At 43.6% G+C, this 18,384-nt stretch overlaps 1 protein-coding gene across 1 annotated transcript in view; it reads left to right on the forward strand.

The window, feature by feature from the left end:
* Cryl1 (crystallin lambda 1) overlaps positions 1 to 18,384 on the forward strand; it is a 168,462-nt gene that overhangs the window by 109,842 nt on the left and 40,236 nt on the right. The window contains exons 4-5 of the mRNA XM_008824334.3: positions 8,982 to 9,143; positions 16,755 to 16,949. Of these exons, the coding sequence (XP_008822556.2) occupies positions 8,982 to 9,143; positions 16,755 to 16,949 (357 nt within the window). The remainder of the gene's footprint in view (positions 1 to 8,981; positions 9,144 to 16,754; positions 16,950 to 18,384) is intronic.

Genomic DNA, 18,384 nt, shown 5'->3' on the forward strand with positions numbered 1-18,384 from the left:
GGTTTTTTCTCTCTCTCTCTCTCTCTCTCTCTCTCTCTCTCTCTCTCTCAATCCCCTCTCCCTCAAAGTTTGGATGAAATGTTCTACCCACCTTTGTTTACAGGATCATAATACATTTTCTTTTTGTCATAGCTGTTTTGATACCTGTGTGGAATTCTGGTGAGGAGCTATGCTGAATAGGTCAATGTTCAGTAAAACATATAGACAAAGCAATCAGCAAATACATATATACAGCTATATTAAGCATTCTCTTCATTCCTCTGTTGGCTTTCCGGATGAGAGATAAAACATCAGGACTGTAGTTAAACAGAGGTATGTGTTAATCACAAAGTGGTATCTCCCCCTCTGTCCTCACAGGCCATCACCACAGACTCCAGAAGTGAGAGTGGTTTCCCCCACATCTAACAGTCTGTGTATTCTACAGGAACAGATGCTGGCTCAGTGCTCTGCTATCTGAGTCAGATCTTGAAAAGATCCATCTGCCTGGAGACAGAGTCTGATCAACCTCATGGGTGGGGGACTCAGGCCCTAAGGCTGCTCCCCAGCCTCACATTTCTGGTCCAGAGATCCTGGTAGTTTTCTTTGTACTTCTGTGTGTTTTTAAAACAGTGTGTTGTTCCTACTGTGTAAATCAGGCAGGCCTCCAACTCAATATTCTCCTGCCTCTGCCTCCTGAGTGCTATGATCACTGACTAATGTGAGCTACTGTGCCTGGCTTTTCTCTGTACTTCTGCCCATAAATCAGGGTTCCCATAATCCCTCAGTGGATTTGATTAACTTAGTTAACTCACAGAACTCAAACAGAACACATTTGCTGGTTTTTTATAAAGGGGAGCTCAAAGGCTTCAGATGAAGAAATGCATAGGACTGGGGGAAGGAGTGGGTGCTTCCAGGCCCTCCCTGGGCCTGCCACTCTCCACAGCTGGCCACATGCTCAGCTCTGCAAAAGCTGAACCTTGTCCTTGGGGTTATTTGGGAGACTTCATTGCACAAGTATAAATAAAGCATGGACAATTTTGAAAATGTTGATTGGACAAAAGCAGTCTGATCTAACATGAGTGGCCTGGTGGGTAAGCCCAGCTAGACTTGGTGGCTTCAGCAGTCTATGGGGCCTCTCTAGGCAGCATTCCTTCCTCTGGGGCATGGGCAGGACTCTTCTGGAATGGGGAGAACAGGAGGGCCTTCTATCTGTTAAGGAAAGGTCAGATAATTTCTTTATGGTTAGCCAAAGGCAGGGGAATATCAGAGTTCTGATGGTCTGCCTGGGGGAGAAGTTGTGGGTCAGCGGCAATGGAGGAAAACCAATATGTATATCATAAGATCATACAGCTGTGTCCTAGATCCCCTCTTTTGTGTGGCCTTGTGAGGCAGGTTGCTGGCATGTGCCCCACCCTAGCTTCCTGACACCTTCAAGGAAACTTCATGGCTTTGTGCTGCAGTGAGCTCACATTTAAGGTTCTGGGGCAATGGACTCTTCTGGGGAGTTTGCCCCAAAGGACACCACCTGGGGACTTCTTAAGGTTTTGTTGGCTTCTTTTAGAGAATAGGAAAGGGCAATTGTGATGCCAGTAATTCTTGTTTGACTGCTCCTCTTTCACAGACTAGAATTGTATTAGAAATTGAGGGTCAATTGACTATATGTGTACTAGAGATTTTTGTTTTATTTTTTAAAAATAAGTCTTATGTAACGCAAACTTACATCTAACTCCTGATGTCCTGCCTCCAACTCCCAAGTGCTGGGTTTACAAGTGTGAACCTGGTGGCCTAGTTTATATTAGAAATTCTTGACCCACCTAAAGTATCAAATAAGCACCATTAAGGAAAAATCAGTGTGCTTTTATTTTTAAAAAGAAAAAAAAATTAAAAAGCAAATGTTCAATATAATGGGCAGATTTATAAATTTCTTTTTTGAAAATGAGAGTGATGGTTGTGGTGCCACATGTCTGTAATCTCAGCATTTGGGAAGGAGAGGAAGAGGATTTCCAAAAGTTTGAGGCCAATCTATCCTACATACTGAGTTCCAGGCCAGCCAGGGTAATGCAGCAAGATCCTATCCCAAACAAGATAAAAGAAAAGAAAACAAAACGAAACAAAAACAAAACAAAACAAAACAAAAGGCTAGGGATGGGGCTCAACTGGTTGAATGCTTGCCTTACATGCACAAGGCCCAGTACCATATAAATTTAGGCATGCCTGTAATCTCAGCAATTGAAAGGCAGGATGAGTAGAAGTTCAAGGACAGTCTTAGCTATTCTGTGAGTTTGAGGCCAGCCTGGGACACAAAAATTGCTGTCTCAAAACAAAAAACCAGTAAGACTGAAGGTATAGTTCATTGGTACAGTAATTGCCTCCAGTGTTTAAGGCCCTGGATTCAATCCTGGGCACCACAAGAGAGACTGAAGATTGGGGCAGGGTTGGCTATCTTCAGTGGCCTATGTAGGGAAGACAGATTGAATGGCTAAGAGGAATCAGGAAAGCACAAGCATTACATCTGATTGTCAGAGTTAAATAAAACAAACGTTGTGGCTTTAAAAAAATGTTTTTTTTGGCATAATGTAAATTAGCAGAGTATCTTCTTTAAAAGGTTACAGCTGGGCATGGTGACATGCCCTATAATCCCAGCACTCAGGAGGAGGCAGAGGCAGATTGCCTGGGCTGTATAATGAGTTCCTGCAAGCCAGGACAAGAGTGAGATCTTGAGCCACTTTCTTAGCACTTATTTTATTTGTGTGTGTGTGTGTGTGTGTGTGTGTGTCTGTGTATCTGTGTGTCTGTGTGAGTGTATGCCGCTCATATGAAAGTGAGTGTTGGATCCCCTTGACCTGGAGTTACAGGCCTTTGTGAAACATTCAACATGTGTGCTAAGAACCAAACTCAGGTCCTCTTGGAAGATCAGCAAACACTCTTAACTGCTGAGCCATCTCTCCAGCCCCCTAGAACATTTTTTAAAGAATTAACTTGTTAGGGCCGGGTGTGGTAGCGCACGCCTTTAATTCCAGCACTCGGGAGGCAGAGGCAGGCAGATCTCTATGACTTCAAGGCCAGCCTGGTCTACATAGTGAGTTCCAGGACAGCTGGGGCTACAGGGAGACCCTGTCTCAAAAAGACCAAAAAAAAAAAAAGAATTAACTTGTTGCCAGATCTAGTGGCTCATGCCTATAATCTCAACACTTGGGAAACAGGAGGATCAGGAGTTAATGGTCATCCTCAGCTACAAAGTGAGTTCAAGTCTGGCTTGAGCTACATGAGACCCTGTGCCCCCGCCCCCCCAAAAAAACCCTATCAAAACAAAAGAAGCTGGATGTGGGGTTACACACCTTTAATTCCAGCATTCAGGAGACAGAGGCTGGTGGAGAGCTCGGTGAGTTCCAGGCCAGCCAGATTACACAGTGAGACCCTGTGTTAAAAAAAAAAAAATCATTTCTTCTTCTTGAGAAATACAAGAAACACTGTAAGACAACAGGGGTAGAGATGTAAGTGAAACGTTTTTATTGTATTTTTTTTCATGTCAAGCATCTAAATTCTAAATAAATGATTTCATAAAAGGTACAAAAAATATCCCTGGAATGAGGATGAGAATAGCTACTCATTAGGCCGGCGCTGTGCCATGTTTGCCTCCTGTAGCTCGGCAATGCCACTAAGACAGGACTATTCTTTAAAGCAAACAACTGAAATCTTTGTAAGCAGAACACCTAAGCCCCAGGAAGCGATGCTCTCTGCCCCACTTTGTACTTTGGAAGGTCTCTGGATTGGGGATAGTTTGCTCTGGATCACTGTGGAGATCTCTGGGCTTTTCAGTGCATGTGTTAGCAAAAGTGAGCACTGTTATAGGTCGGAATTTGCAAAAAAAATCACCAGCACCACTTTAAGAAAAGTAGCAAGGTAAATGTTTATTATTTTGACCAGCCGTGCTGTCTATCTCAGGAGTAGACGCAGCCCTGATGATTGTTGGGTCAGAGTTTTTATAGGATTACAGAAATATTATTCAAACAGGACACTTGTGAACCAATTAGGTTTGTACAACATAGCAGAATTTTGAATCTATTAATTAACAACCAATCATTATACAGACAAGTGATACAGTCATATAACTTGGCAATCAACTTTGTAATTTTAAAATTAGTCAACTTCCTAGCCATAACAAGTATAGTAAGAAAGCTGAAATCAGCAGTTACCCGGTGGTCATACAATAACAGGGTGGTCTTATACTTTGTGTCAATGTGACCTAAAATAGCAAGTGAGTTACAGAAGTGAAAACAAGCAGTTAGCCAGATGTAGAATGTCCGAGATTAGCAGGTTCCACTGGTTTGTGATTGAGCTATTTCTTAGAACTCAAGGCTGTTGTCTATTTTTTTTTTTTTTTTTTGATCTTTTTGAGAGCTGTAGCCCCAGCAGTCTTGGAACTCACTCTGTAGACCAGGCTGGCCTCGAACTCACAGAGGATCCACCTGTCTCTGCCTCCTGAGTGCTGGGATTAAAGGCGTGCGCCACCATGCCCGGCTGTTGTCTATTTTTAAATATTTCCCATAAGTGAAAAGAGGTTACTGTTAAAATAGCTATTCTGAGCAAGATAGAGTAACTTAAGTTAAGATGCTAACATATTTCAAGCATGTGTAAGATACTTGAAAAAAAAACTTTAATGTGGTTTTTAGGGGAAAAATGAGCCTGAGATGTCCAGAGCTTGCCTTTCTTTTCTTTTAACACATCACATTATTTCTTTGGAGCAAGAAAACTCCTTGTTCCCATCTTTCCCTCTCCTTTTCCTCTCCCCCTCTTCCTGCCCAGCTCCTCAGGAGTGTGTTCATAGTAGCCTATTAACTGATAAGATTTTTAAGATTGTGATGTTGGGAAAAACACTGAAGAGAAAATGGTGGTGTTAATTAGACAGATGGAAGCAGATTAAACTGACATTAGCAGGCAGCCTGCTCTGCTGTGCATTTTTCTTTTATCTTCAGCCCTAGGTGAATCTCCTCTACACCCCCCGCACCCATCAGCCCAGCTCTAGCTCATCTGTCTGTTTTGGCTATGTGTCCTTTTCCCCCTTTTAGAAACCAGTTCCTAGAACTTTGCATGTAAAATACTTTCAGTACTGCGGTCTTCTAAGTTGATTTTTCTTCAGGAATTTACAGGAATCACAGGATTCCTATTTAAACGGTCTAAATAGACTGAGCAACACTTGTGTGTGCATGTTTGGGTGTATGCCTGGGTGTGTGCATGTGTGTGTGAAAACAACCAAATTTCATCTTGTGTGAGTTTTGAAAAATATTTTATTATTTTTATTTTATGTGTATGCATGTATTGCCTGCATGTATGTAAATGCACCGTGTTGTGCAATGCCCACAGACAGAAGAGACCCTGTGCCCACCTCCCCAGTTCGGATCCCCTGGAATTGGAATTACGGACAGTTGTTAGCTGAAATGTGGGTGCTGGGATTCGAACCCAGGTCTTCTGCAAGATCAGTGTTTTTAACTGCTGAGCCACCTCTCCAGCCCTTGTGTATGTTTTGCAGCTGGTGGCTGAACTTGAAAAGTGGGAATGTATATTGTATTCCATTTCCTGGGAATTATCCAGTAAACTGACTTGCTGTGTGTGCAGGCTCTCCAAAGTACAGTTCGGTTAAGTTGAATCAACTACCCAGGTAGTTTTTAATACAAATAAAACACCGATGTTTGTCTGCAATTTACTTTTTTTTTTTTTTGATCTTTTTGAGACAGGGTCTCTCTGTAGCCCCAGCTGGCCTTGAACTCACAGAGATCCACTTGCCTCTGCCTCCCAAGTGCTGGGATTAAAGGCATGTACCACCACACCTGGCTGCAATTTACTTTTTAAAAAGTTATAATTATGACTCATACAATCAGGCCATCACTCAGTTTTTTCTCTTCATGGAGAGAAAGGAAAGGGTGGTGTTGAAGCTTAACTCATATTAGTGGTTGGTATTACCCAAGCCTGTAAGAGTAAGAATGGGGCTGGGGATGTAGCTCAGTTGGAAGGTCCTGGGTTTGACCCCCTCACACTGCATAAACCAGGCATAGTGTTTAAACCAGGCATAGTGATCTACGCCGGTAATCCCAGCACTTAGGAAGTGGAAGCAGAAGGATCAAGAGTTCAAGGCCAGTCTTGGCTACATAGTGAGTGAAAGAGTTGCTTAGACTACGAGAGACCGCGCCTCAAAGAAACAAAAGAGGAAGTTGCTTTTGACAGACATTAATTGTACTAACTGGGAAGTTGTACTTTACTTCCCAAATGTTTATCATTGTGTTTTACTTGTCTGAATCTGGGCATGCCTGTGGTGTTGGTTATGCAGAACCATGTTATTTGTTAGAAGTGGTACCTCCCTCCCTCAAAACAAACAAACACAAACAAAAATAGGTCAGCCTGGTTGGGAGGTACAGTTGTCAGAGTTTAATTAGACAGATGAGCTGAATCCTGGCAACGGTGATGGCAGTGATTAAAAAAACTTCACATTTACTGGCTTTTTCTTGAAAATCCCCCTACAAAGTAGACTGAGTGGAGAAGGAGGGTGTGAATTAGATAGCCAGTACAGATCCACGTCAGCTGCTCTTCCAGTCTTTAGCCCTTTAGGGTAAGAGGACTGCAGCTTTTTCAGTCTGATGTCCTGACTAGCAGGGCCCAGTTCCATCAAGATTTGAGGTCTGTGGCTCTGGCCCATCCCACACAACTGGGTTACTTTTAAAAACAGCAACAAGAACACCTGAATTCCAAGCCAATGGGCCACTGAAAACCCTTACATAATTGTAGAAGGTTTGGGTTTCCTCCGGTTCAAGTTTTCTTGCCTCTGTGATGATCAGACGATCAGAAGGAAAGCATAGAATTTCAGAGGCGAATCTGCAGGGCCGGCTCACAATAAGGCCATTCATTCCTGCTCTTTCACCAGCTCACACAGCCTCTGCTTCGTTCTTTGCCTCTGGCTTGACTACAAGGCTCCATTTAAACTGAACCTACCTCGCAAACTTAACTGATCCAGGAGTGACTCAATAGGACCAGCCGGCTACTGTAGTTCTTTTTCCCTTTTTGATAAGGGGATGGAACACAATGGGCTTTACAGTTCTTAAATGACTCCATTTTTGCTTCTGTCTTTGAGATGTGATGCTTATATGACCTTTTGTTCTTAATAAAATTTCACGTGGCCTGATTATATTTTTTTAAGTATAAACAAACATTGTGTTGACCCCTTTCCCCTTGAATAAAACTTTTCAAATCTCGTAGGTCATATAGAAGTGAAATTCACATGACCTACTATTTAATTTTAATATGTTAGCTATGACTTTATTACCTATAGCCCCAGCTGGCTTGGAACTCATTATGTAGACCAGGCTAGCCTCAAATTTACAAAGATCCACCTGTCTCTGCCTCCTGAATGTTGGGATTAAAGGTGTGTGCCACCAAGACCACCCTAAACTAATTTTTAAAATATTCATTTATTTATTTTATTAAAAATATTTTATTATTTTTTATTTTATTTTATGTGTATGTGTGTATTGACTGCATGTAGGTAAGTGCATCTGTGTCGTGCAATGCCCACGGAGGACAGAAGAGGCCGTCGGATCCCCTGGAACTGGAGTCCTTTCTTTCCAAGTAGTAACAAGCACACTTAGGATTTACACTTCAGAATAGTAATTCTGAGTTTCAGGAATCACCAGGTTGTAGAAATGACCCTCAGTACGATCACCAGAGTTGCAGGGGGACAGTTCCTCCTACATTGCTTCTGCAACCCAAGTTCCCAGCAGCCCTCACCCATGTATAGCCTGGGCTGTTTGAGATTGCCATCTTAGTCCCACCCAGCTCTATGATTACTGTTATCTGCAGTAATTAATCCAAATTGACTCTTTATCTTCTCTATCCAGTGCCCACCCATTCAGTACTTCGTAATTGTTAGAAAGAATTTTTTTTTTAAAGAACTCCCAATTAAAAATGCATTCTGGAGCTCCTTTGGGAAATTACAAATGCACCGTGTTTGTTCATTTCAAGAGGATGAGATTTTTTTTCCTTGAAGGTCCAGGGAGTGATGATCAGGACAGATAGGGGAGGTATGCGGTGATGAAAGTGTTGGGGTTTATAGCGGTTTGCCGGAGGGCTGTTGTGAGTTCTGTAGTAGGACCCATCTCCCTGGTGGACTTTTTTATCAGGCTCCCCACAACCCTGCTTCTGGGAATGAAAGCCAGCGTTGCCTCCAGATGCTAGGCAAGTGCCTTCCCACGGAGTTGACCCCTGGCCTAGACTTTTTATGATGAGAATTTTCAGACCTGCACAAAACCACAAGTAGAGCAAGTGCCCCTATGTCCATCACTCCCCGGCAGGAGCCCCTGGCTTTCTGTCTCCTTTCAGCAGCCCCTCCTCTTCTTAAATTTGGCTACTGTGCTCTGCAAGGGAGACTGGGTGATCCTTCCTCTCTTCTGGCCAGCTTCAATGCTGAGGCTCCACGGACAAAATAGAGACTAATAAGAGAAAAACACAAACATTTACTTAATACAAGTTTTATGTGACATAGGACTGATTAGCAGTGAGGACCTGAAGAAACAAAGAAACCTATATAGTCTCATGTTTGGGTTTGATGGAAAGTGGATGCTTGTGCAGAAATAAGAGTGGACAAAGGGATCCTGACCTAATGGTGATAAACTGAGGAGTGAGCAAGGCCTGCCTGGTCTTCCTGTCCACATCTGTCTTCTGAGATAAGCTGCTGCTCCTTTCCTCGGTGTTTCTCTGGGCACCACCTGTAGATCACCACCTGTGATCTGCTTCTGTGAAGGGCAGAGAACTGTTTCACAGCATTCTACAGGGGATAAGCCCAGGAAAAGCCAGGCAAACTAGCTTTTCTTGCCTCCACTGTTTCCAAGGTACCCCATGTTGAGGTCATGGGTCCCAAATGCTATTATTTCCAAATGGATTCATTTTAGGAATCAAGCAATCAGTCTGACTGTATGCTATGATCTTGAGTAGTCATCCAAATATGTCCTTTTTAGGAATGTGTTCCAGAAAACCTGGAGCTGAAGAAGAAGATCTTTGCCCAGCTTGATCGCATTGTGGACGACAGAGTCATCTTAAGCAGTTCCAGCTCTTGTCTGCTGCCTTCCAAGCTGTTTGTGGGCTTGGCACACGTGAAGCAGTGCATTGTGGCTCATCCTGTGAGTACTTGGTTTGGTTTTGTCTTTGTGATGCTGGGACTCAAACCCAGAGTCTTGCACATGCTAGGCAAGTGCTCTGCCACCAAGGTACACTCCAGCTCCTGGGAGTATGTGAGCCTGGGGAAATGATTCTATCTCATTCTTCTTTTAAGAGCAATAAATTGCTATGAATCTGGGAGTATTTTTAACTTTTTTTTTTAACTGATGTATAATTCACATACCACACTATTGACTGATATACCATTCAGTGATTTGGGATATATTTGGAACTGTGTAACTCAGCATTTAAAAAAAGAATATGCTCGAAAATTCTTTGGCATTTTATCTGTGCACCTAAAGTGTCACATATAGAATGAGCACTGTTTAAAATTTTAGCCCTCAGGGAACTTATGTGGTAGAAGGCTGGCTGCTGGTGAGCAGTCCCACTACTCAAGTAATAGTCCTCCATTAAAAATGTCCAAGTGGGCTGGGGAGATGGCTCAGTGGATAGAGTTCTTGCTGTGCAAGAATGAGGACCTGGTTCAAATCCCTGAAATTCATGTACGGCTGAGAGTGATATGCCTGTTCCTACAGGGAGAGGGGAGGTGGGGAGAGGTGAGTCTCTAGAAGCCAGCTAGCCTGGTGTACGCAGTTGCAAAGAGCAGAGACCTTGTCTCAAATAAGGGAGGAGGCAAGGACCAATGACCAAGGTTGTCTTCTGCCTTCTGTGTGTGCCATGGCACACATGCATCAACACACATACACATACAAATGTATATACACATACAAACACACATGTATCACACACATGTACACATGAGGTAAACAATGTGTATGTCATGAAGGAGTTTATAGATGTGTCACTTGCCCTGTGTGGTTTACTGAAAGCAATCACAGTGTGATTGACTTTGTTAAAATGCAGGTTCTGGGGGTCACTGCCAAGATTCTAATTCAGGGGGTCTGACTTGAAGCTCACTTTCCCTGTTGTTCCTCTTTCACCCATCCACTGGAGTTGACTAGAAACTTCTCCACCAGGAAAACATTATGAGGTGAGCTGGGCCACAAGCTCCAATTAGCAGGTCAGGGCTCAGTGAGTCTTTTCCAGGTTAATATGTCACTGTGAGGGCAGGAATAAGCACAGAGGTTCAAGGATCACTCAGTGAGTGATGTTCGAGTCCTGACCTTGAACTCAGCATGACTATGAAGAACCAGGACAGCCTGTTTGGGTGGGAAAACTAACTTAGCTTCAGCCATGATAAATATGACCAAACAGCATGTTGTTATAAGGAAAAAGCCACACAGAGGAGCAGGGCCAGCCTGGAGACATTCTGGCTGGGTTGATGAGAACTGTGTTTAAAGCTGGAGTATTGCATAAGCAGACCTTAGGATAAGAACAAACAGGGAGTATATGGGATGGGGGTCATGATGGCGTAGGTGGGAGAGCCCATGTTCTAGGGCAAAGCAAGAGGAGGTTGAAAGATTGGAGAATACAGGCTGAGTATCTGTGTTAGTTACTTTTTTTGTTGATTTGACAAAATACCTGGCAAAAAGCAAATTAAGGGAGGAAGGATTTATTTTTACTCATGGTTTGAAGGGATATCATGACAGAGAAACTGTGGTGGAGGGAAGCAGAGAAAAGGTTGAAAGCTGGGCCAGGCTAGTCATCTCAAGGCCCCCCACACCCAGTGAGCCACTTTCTCCTAAGGTTCCGCAACTTCCCAAAACAGCACCATCAGCTGGGGACCAAGTGTTCAAACCCATGAGCAGGGAACATCTCATATTCAGACCATTAACAGCCAAATGCTCGGGACTAGGAGTGTTTCTGATTTGGAAGTGTTTTTTGTTTGCTTGGTTTTTTTGTTTTTTTTGTTGTTTTTTTTTTTTTTTAATATTTACATAGTCTTTACCAATTGAGCATTCTTTAGCTGAAGAATCCCAAATCTGAAAAGCTCTGAAATGTAGCTTTTTGAACACTATGTCAGTGCTCAATAAGTTTCAGATTTGGGATTTTTAGACTGGAGGTGCTCCACAGCAATTGCAATTGGAGAATCGTGAGAGTTCCTCCGAAGAACTGGGCCTGGCTTAGGTCCAGAGCAGCAGTAGAATGTGGTGGAAATGTGGCTTTGGGAGGGTAAAGCAGAATGTTCTTCCTACATTCCCTGTAGTCAAGACACCAACAACATGGGGCATAAGGTGGTATTTAAAGTCTGAGAGACCAGGGCCTAGGAAGGAGAGCAGTACAGTTTTTCAAAACTAGAGCGGTAGAGAGTGGAGTGGTCAGACTGGTCAGAGTGAAAAGAAGGGATAAGCCATAGGTACCCACCAGAATCTAAATGCCAAGAAGCAGGCAGCCCAGACTCTAAGTTTTGCTAGATTAGGAAATACAGTGGAAAGAATGAAGAATGGTCATCAGCGATATAGCCACAACTCAATAGAATGCAGAATAGAGCCAGATGCATTCAGAGTCAGATACGCTAGAGTCAAGAGGGACCCTAACCAAAAGCACCCAAGCATCAAGGCAGTGAAACTGTTCTGTCTTTTCTTCTGTGACATATGGATGTTGCAAAATCACTCTGGAAACGTCTACCACTGAGTACTTTAGTATGAGGCATTTGCTTGTAAGAAAGCTCACCAATTTCTAATCAGTGGTTTTGCTTTTAACTTAGTTAAAAACAAAACAAAACAAAACAAAACACCTAAACTAAATCAAATTGTTCAGAAACTGTGATCTAAGTTGACAACTAGACTTTTCCTACCTCTTTTCAGTTCCTGGTTCTTTTTGTTTTCTGTCTTCTGACTAGCAGGACAGGAAGGCAACTTGAATAATGACATTTCTCTCCCCATCACACTCTTCCCATCCTGGTATTGTTCACTTGTTTAATCAGAGACAAAGAACACTGTTAAAGTCCAGGGCTAGGGCAGTAGCTCAATTGGTAGAGCGCTTGGTTAGTGTGCATGAGGCCCTAGTTTGATCCCTAGCACTGCATAAAACTGGGTATAGTGGCACATGCCTGTAACCTCAGCATTCAGGAGATGGAAGCAGGAAGATCTTAGGATCAAAGTCTTTATTAGCTACTTAGTGAGTTCGAGGTCTGCCTAGGATATGTGAAATACTGACTCAAACATAAAAATAAAGTAAAATAAAGTGTAAATCCAAACCTCTCTGGAATTGGACATGGTTGTTCACTCTTATAATCTGAGTACCAGGGAAGCTGAGGCAGGAGGAACACTTAGACGTTTGATGCCAGCATGAGGCTACAGAGTAAGATTCTTGCTCCCAGACAAAAAAACAAACAAAAAACAAAAGCCACTCCAAATTAATCTCTGGGTTGGGTATCTTAGTGGTAGGGCATTGACCCTTAGTGATAGAGCAAAAGGCTCTAGTTTATAGTCCCAGTAAAACTCTCTCTCTCTCTCTCTCTCTCTCTCTCTCTCTCTCTCTCTCTCTCTCTCATTGCTTTTATAAAGTGTTTTTAGCCAAAACTGATATTAATCAAAGCAATTCAGGTCACCTATGTTATCCATCTTTGGATTCTGTCATTTCACATTAGGGGAATGAGCAAACCATTCTGAATAAGTTGGATGGTCCTAAACAATCAAGAGTCGTTAGTTTTTAGGATCCATAGTTTCTCCCAGTTTCCCAGACCAGACGTGATAGACTGAGCTCACATCCTCAGCCCTGCAGTCCTCAGTGATCTTTGCTTGAAAGGGAAATCAGATGGTGAGGAGGAGGCCTGTTCATGCCCCATGTTTTCTCAGGCACCTTTTGCAGGGGTGGGGCAGAATTTCTGGTCATCTCAGTTCCAGAGGTGAGTAGAAGGTGCTGAGCAGTGGACGTGGTCTGTCAGCACCAAACAGCTCAGCTGGGCTCCAGTAAGGGCTTCCAAGACTAGACTGATCCTGCAGAGGTGGCCAAGGATCTGCTACATGGTGGCCCAGGAAGAGGGATTTTCATGTACCCGCTTTCTCTGTTCTGAAAATTCTTGCTCTCAAATTTGTATTTATTTACTTATTTATTTATTTTTATGTTGTGTGTCTGAGTGTATTGCCTACATGTATGTAATTGCACCCAAGTCGTACAATGCCCACAGAGGACAGAAGAGAGCGTTGAGTCTCTTGGAACTGGAGTTATAGACAGTTGTTAGCTGCCATATGGGTGCTGGGAACTGAACCTGGGTCCTCTGCAAGAGCACCTTAATTGCTGTGCCATCTGCCCCGGCCCCTCAAATGTGTTTTATAGTGACTTTTCTTCTTGAAGGGAGGAAGTCAGATTTCGTGAAGGTAGGAGGGCAGCTTAGAGAGACTAGCAGGAGGGGCATGGAGGCTGAGGCGGGCCTGGCAGGTGTTTCCCATTGCAGTGTCTGTGGTTCCCCAGGATGAGATCAGTTATCCATCAAAGCAGAAGAGGAGTCCACCTATTTTAGTCCCACTATACAAATCCTTCTCTTCATTTTCTTTCCTGATCTGTTAAGGGCCATTTTTTACTGTATTTTGAGACAGGTCTTGCCACATAGCCTAGATTTGTCTCAAACTTGAAATCCTCCTGCCTTAGCCTCAAAGGGTGAGGGTGAGGGGCTGCACTGTGGCCTCCTGTACTGTGGCTAGCTCCCTGTAACTTTACTACTGTAGCGCCCTCAGTTCCAATACCTAGCTGATCCTGGTGTTTCATATCTGCTACTGAGGGTGAGCTGTTGCTGTGCACACACCTGCCCTGGGCATCCTGGTACCTGGTCCCTAGTGGGGGAAGGGTTGTATACAGAACATCGCCACATGGAGGTCTTTAGCTCACTTTCCAGGAAGCAAGAGAGGAGTGGTCCCTGCAGTGAAACCATGGCCATAGCCCCATCACCTAGGTGAGGAAGGAGGCATCTGTAGGAACTACCAGGGATACCTGTGCCCTAGTCAGAACCTTGGAAGAATGTAGCCCTTGGCAGGCTCAGAAGTCGGGCTACAACCCAAGGGTCTGCTTCCTGCTGCTTCTTTTCTGGGGGGGGGCATTTTGTTCTCTCCTCTCCTCTCTTCATTATATGGAACCAAAGAGGCCAAGTGCCCTGGCCAGAGTGACATCATCCCTGCTGGAGCCTCCAGGAGAATTCTTCCCAATAGCCTCAGCTTGTACATGACAGCAGAGTGGCCAGCTGTATTTCAGGAGGTCTAAACAGGAGAGTGGTCAGCTGTGTTTCAGGAGGTCTAAACAGGAGAGTGGTCAGCTGTGTTTCAGGAGGTCTAAATAGGAGAGTGGTCAGCTGTGTTTCAGGAGGTCTAAACAGGAGAGTGGTCAGCTGTGTTTCAGGAGGTCTAAATAGGAGAGTGGTCAGCTGTGTTTCAGGAGGTCTAAAAGACCCAGTGTTTGTCAGTTACACAGCTCTTACATTGACCATGGGGGAGCACTGCAAAATTTGGGCTGGAGGAGGGTGAAGATCAGAACCCTGTTTTAATTAATTTTTTTACTTTTAATTGTATAACCGAAGCATGTCATAAAATTGGCCACTTTAACCATTTTAAGGTATGGCTCAGAGGCACTAAGTACATTCACACCCTTGTCCCTTCACTGACCACCTATCTCAGAGCCCTTCCCTTCCTAAATGAGGCTCTACCCCTGAAACATGAGTTTCCTTCCAATCCCTGCCACTACACTCTATGCTGCATCCACACAATGAAATCTCGGGAGTGTTTCTCAGAATGCATCCATGACATTGAGAGATGCACATCTGTTTTTGCCTTGTCTGTATTTGCCACCTGTGACATTTACCGTATTGCAAAAACTTGGAGCCTGGCATCTCCTCTGTATACTGACGTGGAGTTCATCTGATGCATGTGTGCCTCCAGTGTTTTGTGATCCTAATTCTTTTTACATTTATTTATTTAGTTAATTAGTTAGTTATTCTGTGTGTGTTCACACATGCAGAGGTCAGAGGACAGCTGTGGAGGTAGGTTCTCCTTCCAACATGTGGGTTCTGGGGATTGAACTCAAGTTATCAGGTTTGGCAACAAGTCACTGAGTCATCTCACTGGCCCCTATAATCCTGATATTTTTTAAAGGGTCATAAGTTAAGAAACTTTATAAAAATTTAGCAGGAAACAGTGAATACACTGTGGCATTGATTTATAAATTATTTAAAGCTGAGCTGGGGATCTAGCTCAGCTGTAAAGTGTCTAGTATGAGTGAGGCCCTGGGTTCAGTCTCTGCACCAGAAAAAATAAAAACTCACAGACTCATACCTGTAATACCAGAACTCAGAAAGCTGAGATAGGAGGCTGTTAGTTTAAGGGCAGTCTGGACTTCATAATGGGTTCCATGCTGGCAATTAAATAAAAAATAACTTTAAAAATAATAAAATAGAGATGATCCCTGGGTAGACCAGTTGCTTTCATGAGGCCGTGCCTTTTATTTTTCTCTCTGAGCAGCTACTTCCCTGCCCCCTCCACCCCCTGCTGTAGAAGTCATGGTAGAATGGATATTTTTGTGTATAATCTATAGTCATCACTGTGTACAGAGGAAAAGCCATTGAGGATCCTTCCTCATGGACTAGGTTGCTGTGGTACAGACTGGTTGGGTGCTACCAAGCAGCATTTTCTTTGGATGTATGATGATAGTTCTTGGTAGAGAAGAACCAAAGAACTTTGTCAATGTGAACCAAGAAATCAGAGCTGAAGGGTTAAGTACTGAGCCACATTAATATTTCCATTGGGCCCCTCTCATGGATGGAGACTCTTCTGTCTCCAGCTATCCCAAGTCAAGGTGTAAGGCTGACATACTATAATGCTTGCTGATGTCCAGAACAGAAGGCATTAGACTGCAGAAGTGGGTGAGGTCAACATGGAGGAATCAGGGAAGTATCAAGCTTTAGGAGATTCCTTTTTTCCTTCCCCCCTTCCCTCCCTCCCTCCCTCCGTCCCTCCCTTCCTTCCTGAGAAGGTCTCACTCTGTAGTCTAGACTGCTTTGGAACTTACTGTATAGCCCGAACTGGCCTCTATCTTGAAACAATCCTCCTGCCTCAGTCTCCTAAGTTTTGGAATAACAGGCATGAGCCACCACATACCTGGCTCTCTTGTTCACCTTCTTTGTTTTTTTGTTTTGTCTTTTTGAGACAGGGTCTCCCTGTAGCCCGAGCTGTCCTGGAACTCACTATGTAGACCAGGCTGGCCTTGAACTCACAGAGATCCTCCTGCCTCTGCCTCCCAAGTGCTGGGACTACAGGCGTGCGCCACCACGCCCAGCTCTCTTGTTCACCTTCTTAACACACATGTAGGAGAATGGCAGAGCCTGGAGAGACTAGGCTGGGAAAGTGGTTGTGGGGATGGGGTTGGGTAGACACTATGTCAATTACAAGAAAAGAAACCCATCCTGGAGAGGCTGGGGGGGCTGGGAATTAGCCATAAATGTATACATAGGATGGCAATGTTGGCCTTGTATGTTGGTTCCTTTTTTTAAACAAAACTATGCAATTTTGTGCATAAATCCGCCCCCCCTTGTGCATTTCCTTTTCAAGTGTTGTGGATGTAGAATCTAAGGGCCTTTCCAAAGTTGCCCCCACCCTACTTGACCACTTGAGGTAGGTGGATAGAGGAGGCAAGAGCAACACCCCACATTCAGAGTCCTGGCCTTGATTCTCTTCCTCTCTCCTAAGGTGAATCCACCATATTATGTCCCGCTGGTTGAGCTGGTCCCTCATCCAGAGACAGCCCCAGCCACGATGGACAGAACCCATGCCTTGATGAGGAAGATTGGACAGACCCCAGTTCGAGTCCTGAGGGAGATCGAGGGCTTTGTCCTGAACCGCCTGCAGTATGCAATCATCAGTGAGGCCTGGAGGCTGGTGGAGGTTTGTGCCCTATGTCCTTCCCTTCTTCCCTCCCTTTCTGCCTTTCCCTTCTTCATCCCTCCCTCCTTCCTCCCTTGCTTCCTTGGTTGAGCAGAACAGAAGTCCTGGGAGCTGGGAAGTCAGAGCATATTCTGCTCCTGGCTCTGTTCTGGAATCCAGGGTAATCCATCTGGAGATAGAATACAGAGTGTCAGTTCAATGTCTGTCAAGAGAATCTCCTCTCCCAGTCATCACTGATACCAGGGCATGTCTGTGACAGGCTGCATTTTCCCCAAGGTAGTTTTTTACTTCCTGCTATCAAAGATTTTCAGGATGAAAAAATATTCTTTTTGTACAAAGTAAACTTATATTCCCTGAAAGAACCCAACTTATCAAGAACTGGGAGAGAAACCAAGATAAATACTAAACTTATTAGTAATAGGTTTGCCTTGCATACAGGTAGGCATTGCATTGAATCTATATATGACTCTTGGTAGGATGGTCATTTTCACAATATTAATTCTTCCAATCCATGAGCATGGGAGGTCCTTCCATCTTCTGATGTCTTCCTCAATTTCTTTCTTTAAAGGGTTAAAATTTTCCTTGTAGAGCTCTTTAATGTCTTTGGTCAGGTTTATTCCAAGATATACATATAAAATCTTGCAGCTATTGTGAAGAGGCGTTTTTCCATGTACTCTTTCTCTGATTGCTTGTTATTGGTATGTAGATAGGCTACAGACTTTTGTAGGCTAATTTTGTAACCTACCGCTTTACTGAAAGTGTTAATAATATCTAGGAGTTTTCTGGTGGAAATTTTTCTGTCTCTCAGGTATAATATTATATCATCTGCAAAAAGGGATAATTTGATCTCTTTTCCAATTATTATTCCTTTAATTTTCTTCTCTTGTCTTATTGCCCTTTGTAAGTCAAATTCACTGCTAGGAGGTGCATGTGGTGGCACCCAATCCCCCCCCTCCCATGGTCCTTGTGACAGCCTGAGGAAAAACTTCTCCAAACCCCAGTTTGAAGAATTTTTTCAAATGAGTTTATTGTACTTTCAAATCTTTTTACCCTAACTGCCTAGCCAATTCCTACCTCCTATTCTTATCACACCATCCTCTGAAGGGGTTACCCAAATTGATGATAGTGAATCTGGACGCAGACCACTCTGGCTTCTTCCATGCTGAACAGGGACTCAGGGTGAGGCAATTGGGGTACCTCTTCAGTGGGTCTATCTAAAAGACTCCCAAATTGCATAACTCTTATCTCTAGGGGGAAAAGAAAGTCCTTGAATTGTGAATAGGAGATGTGAAGGAGAAGTTCTAGACAGGGAACTAGAAAAATGTCAGAACAGGGCAATTTTCAAATGGTCATATGAAAATCCATTGGAGTTTCTTGACAAGGCCTTCCAAAAGCATCCCTTTATTGGGTTCTTCCTCATTTTTCTTTTGTCTTC

This window comes from Nannospalax galili, unplaced genomic scaffold (assembly GCF_000622305.1).
Source record: "Nannospalax galili isolate Female #2095 unplaced genomic scaffold, S.galili_v1.0 scaffold388, whole genome shotgun sequence".
Lineage (NCBI taxonomy): Eukaryota > Metazoa > Chordata > Mammalia > Rodentia > Spalacidae > Nannospalax > Nannospalax galili.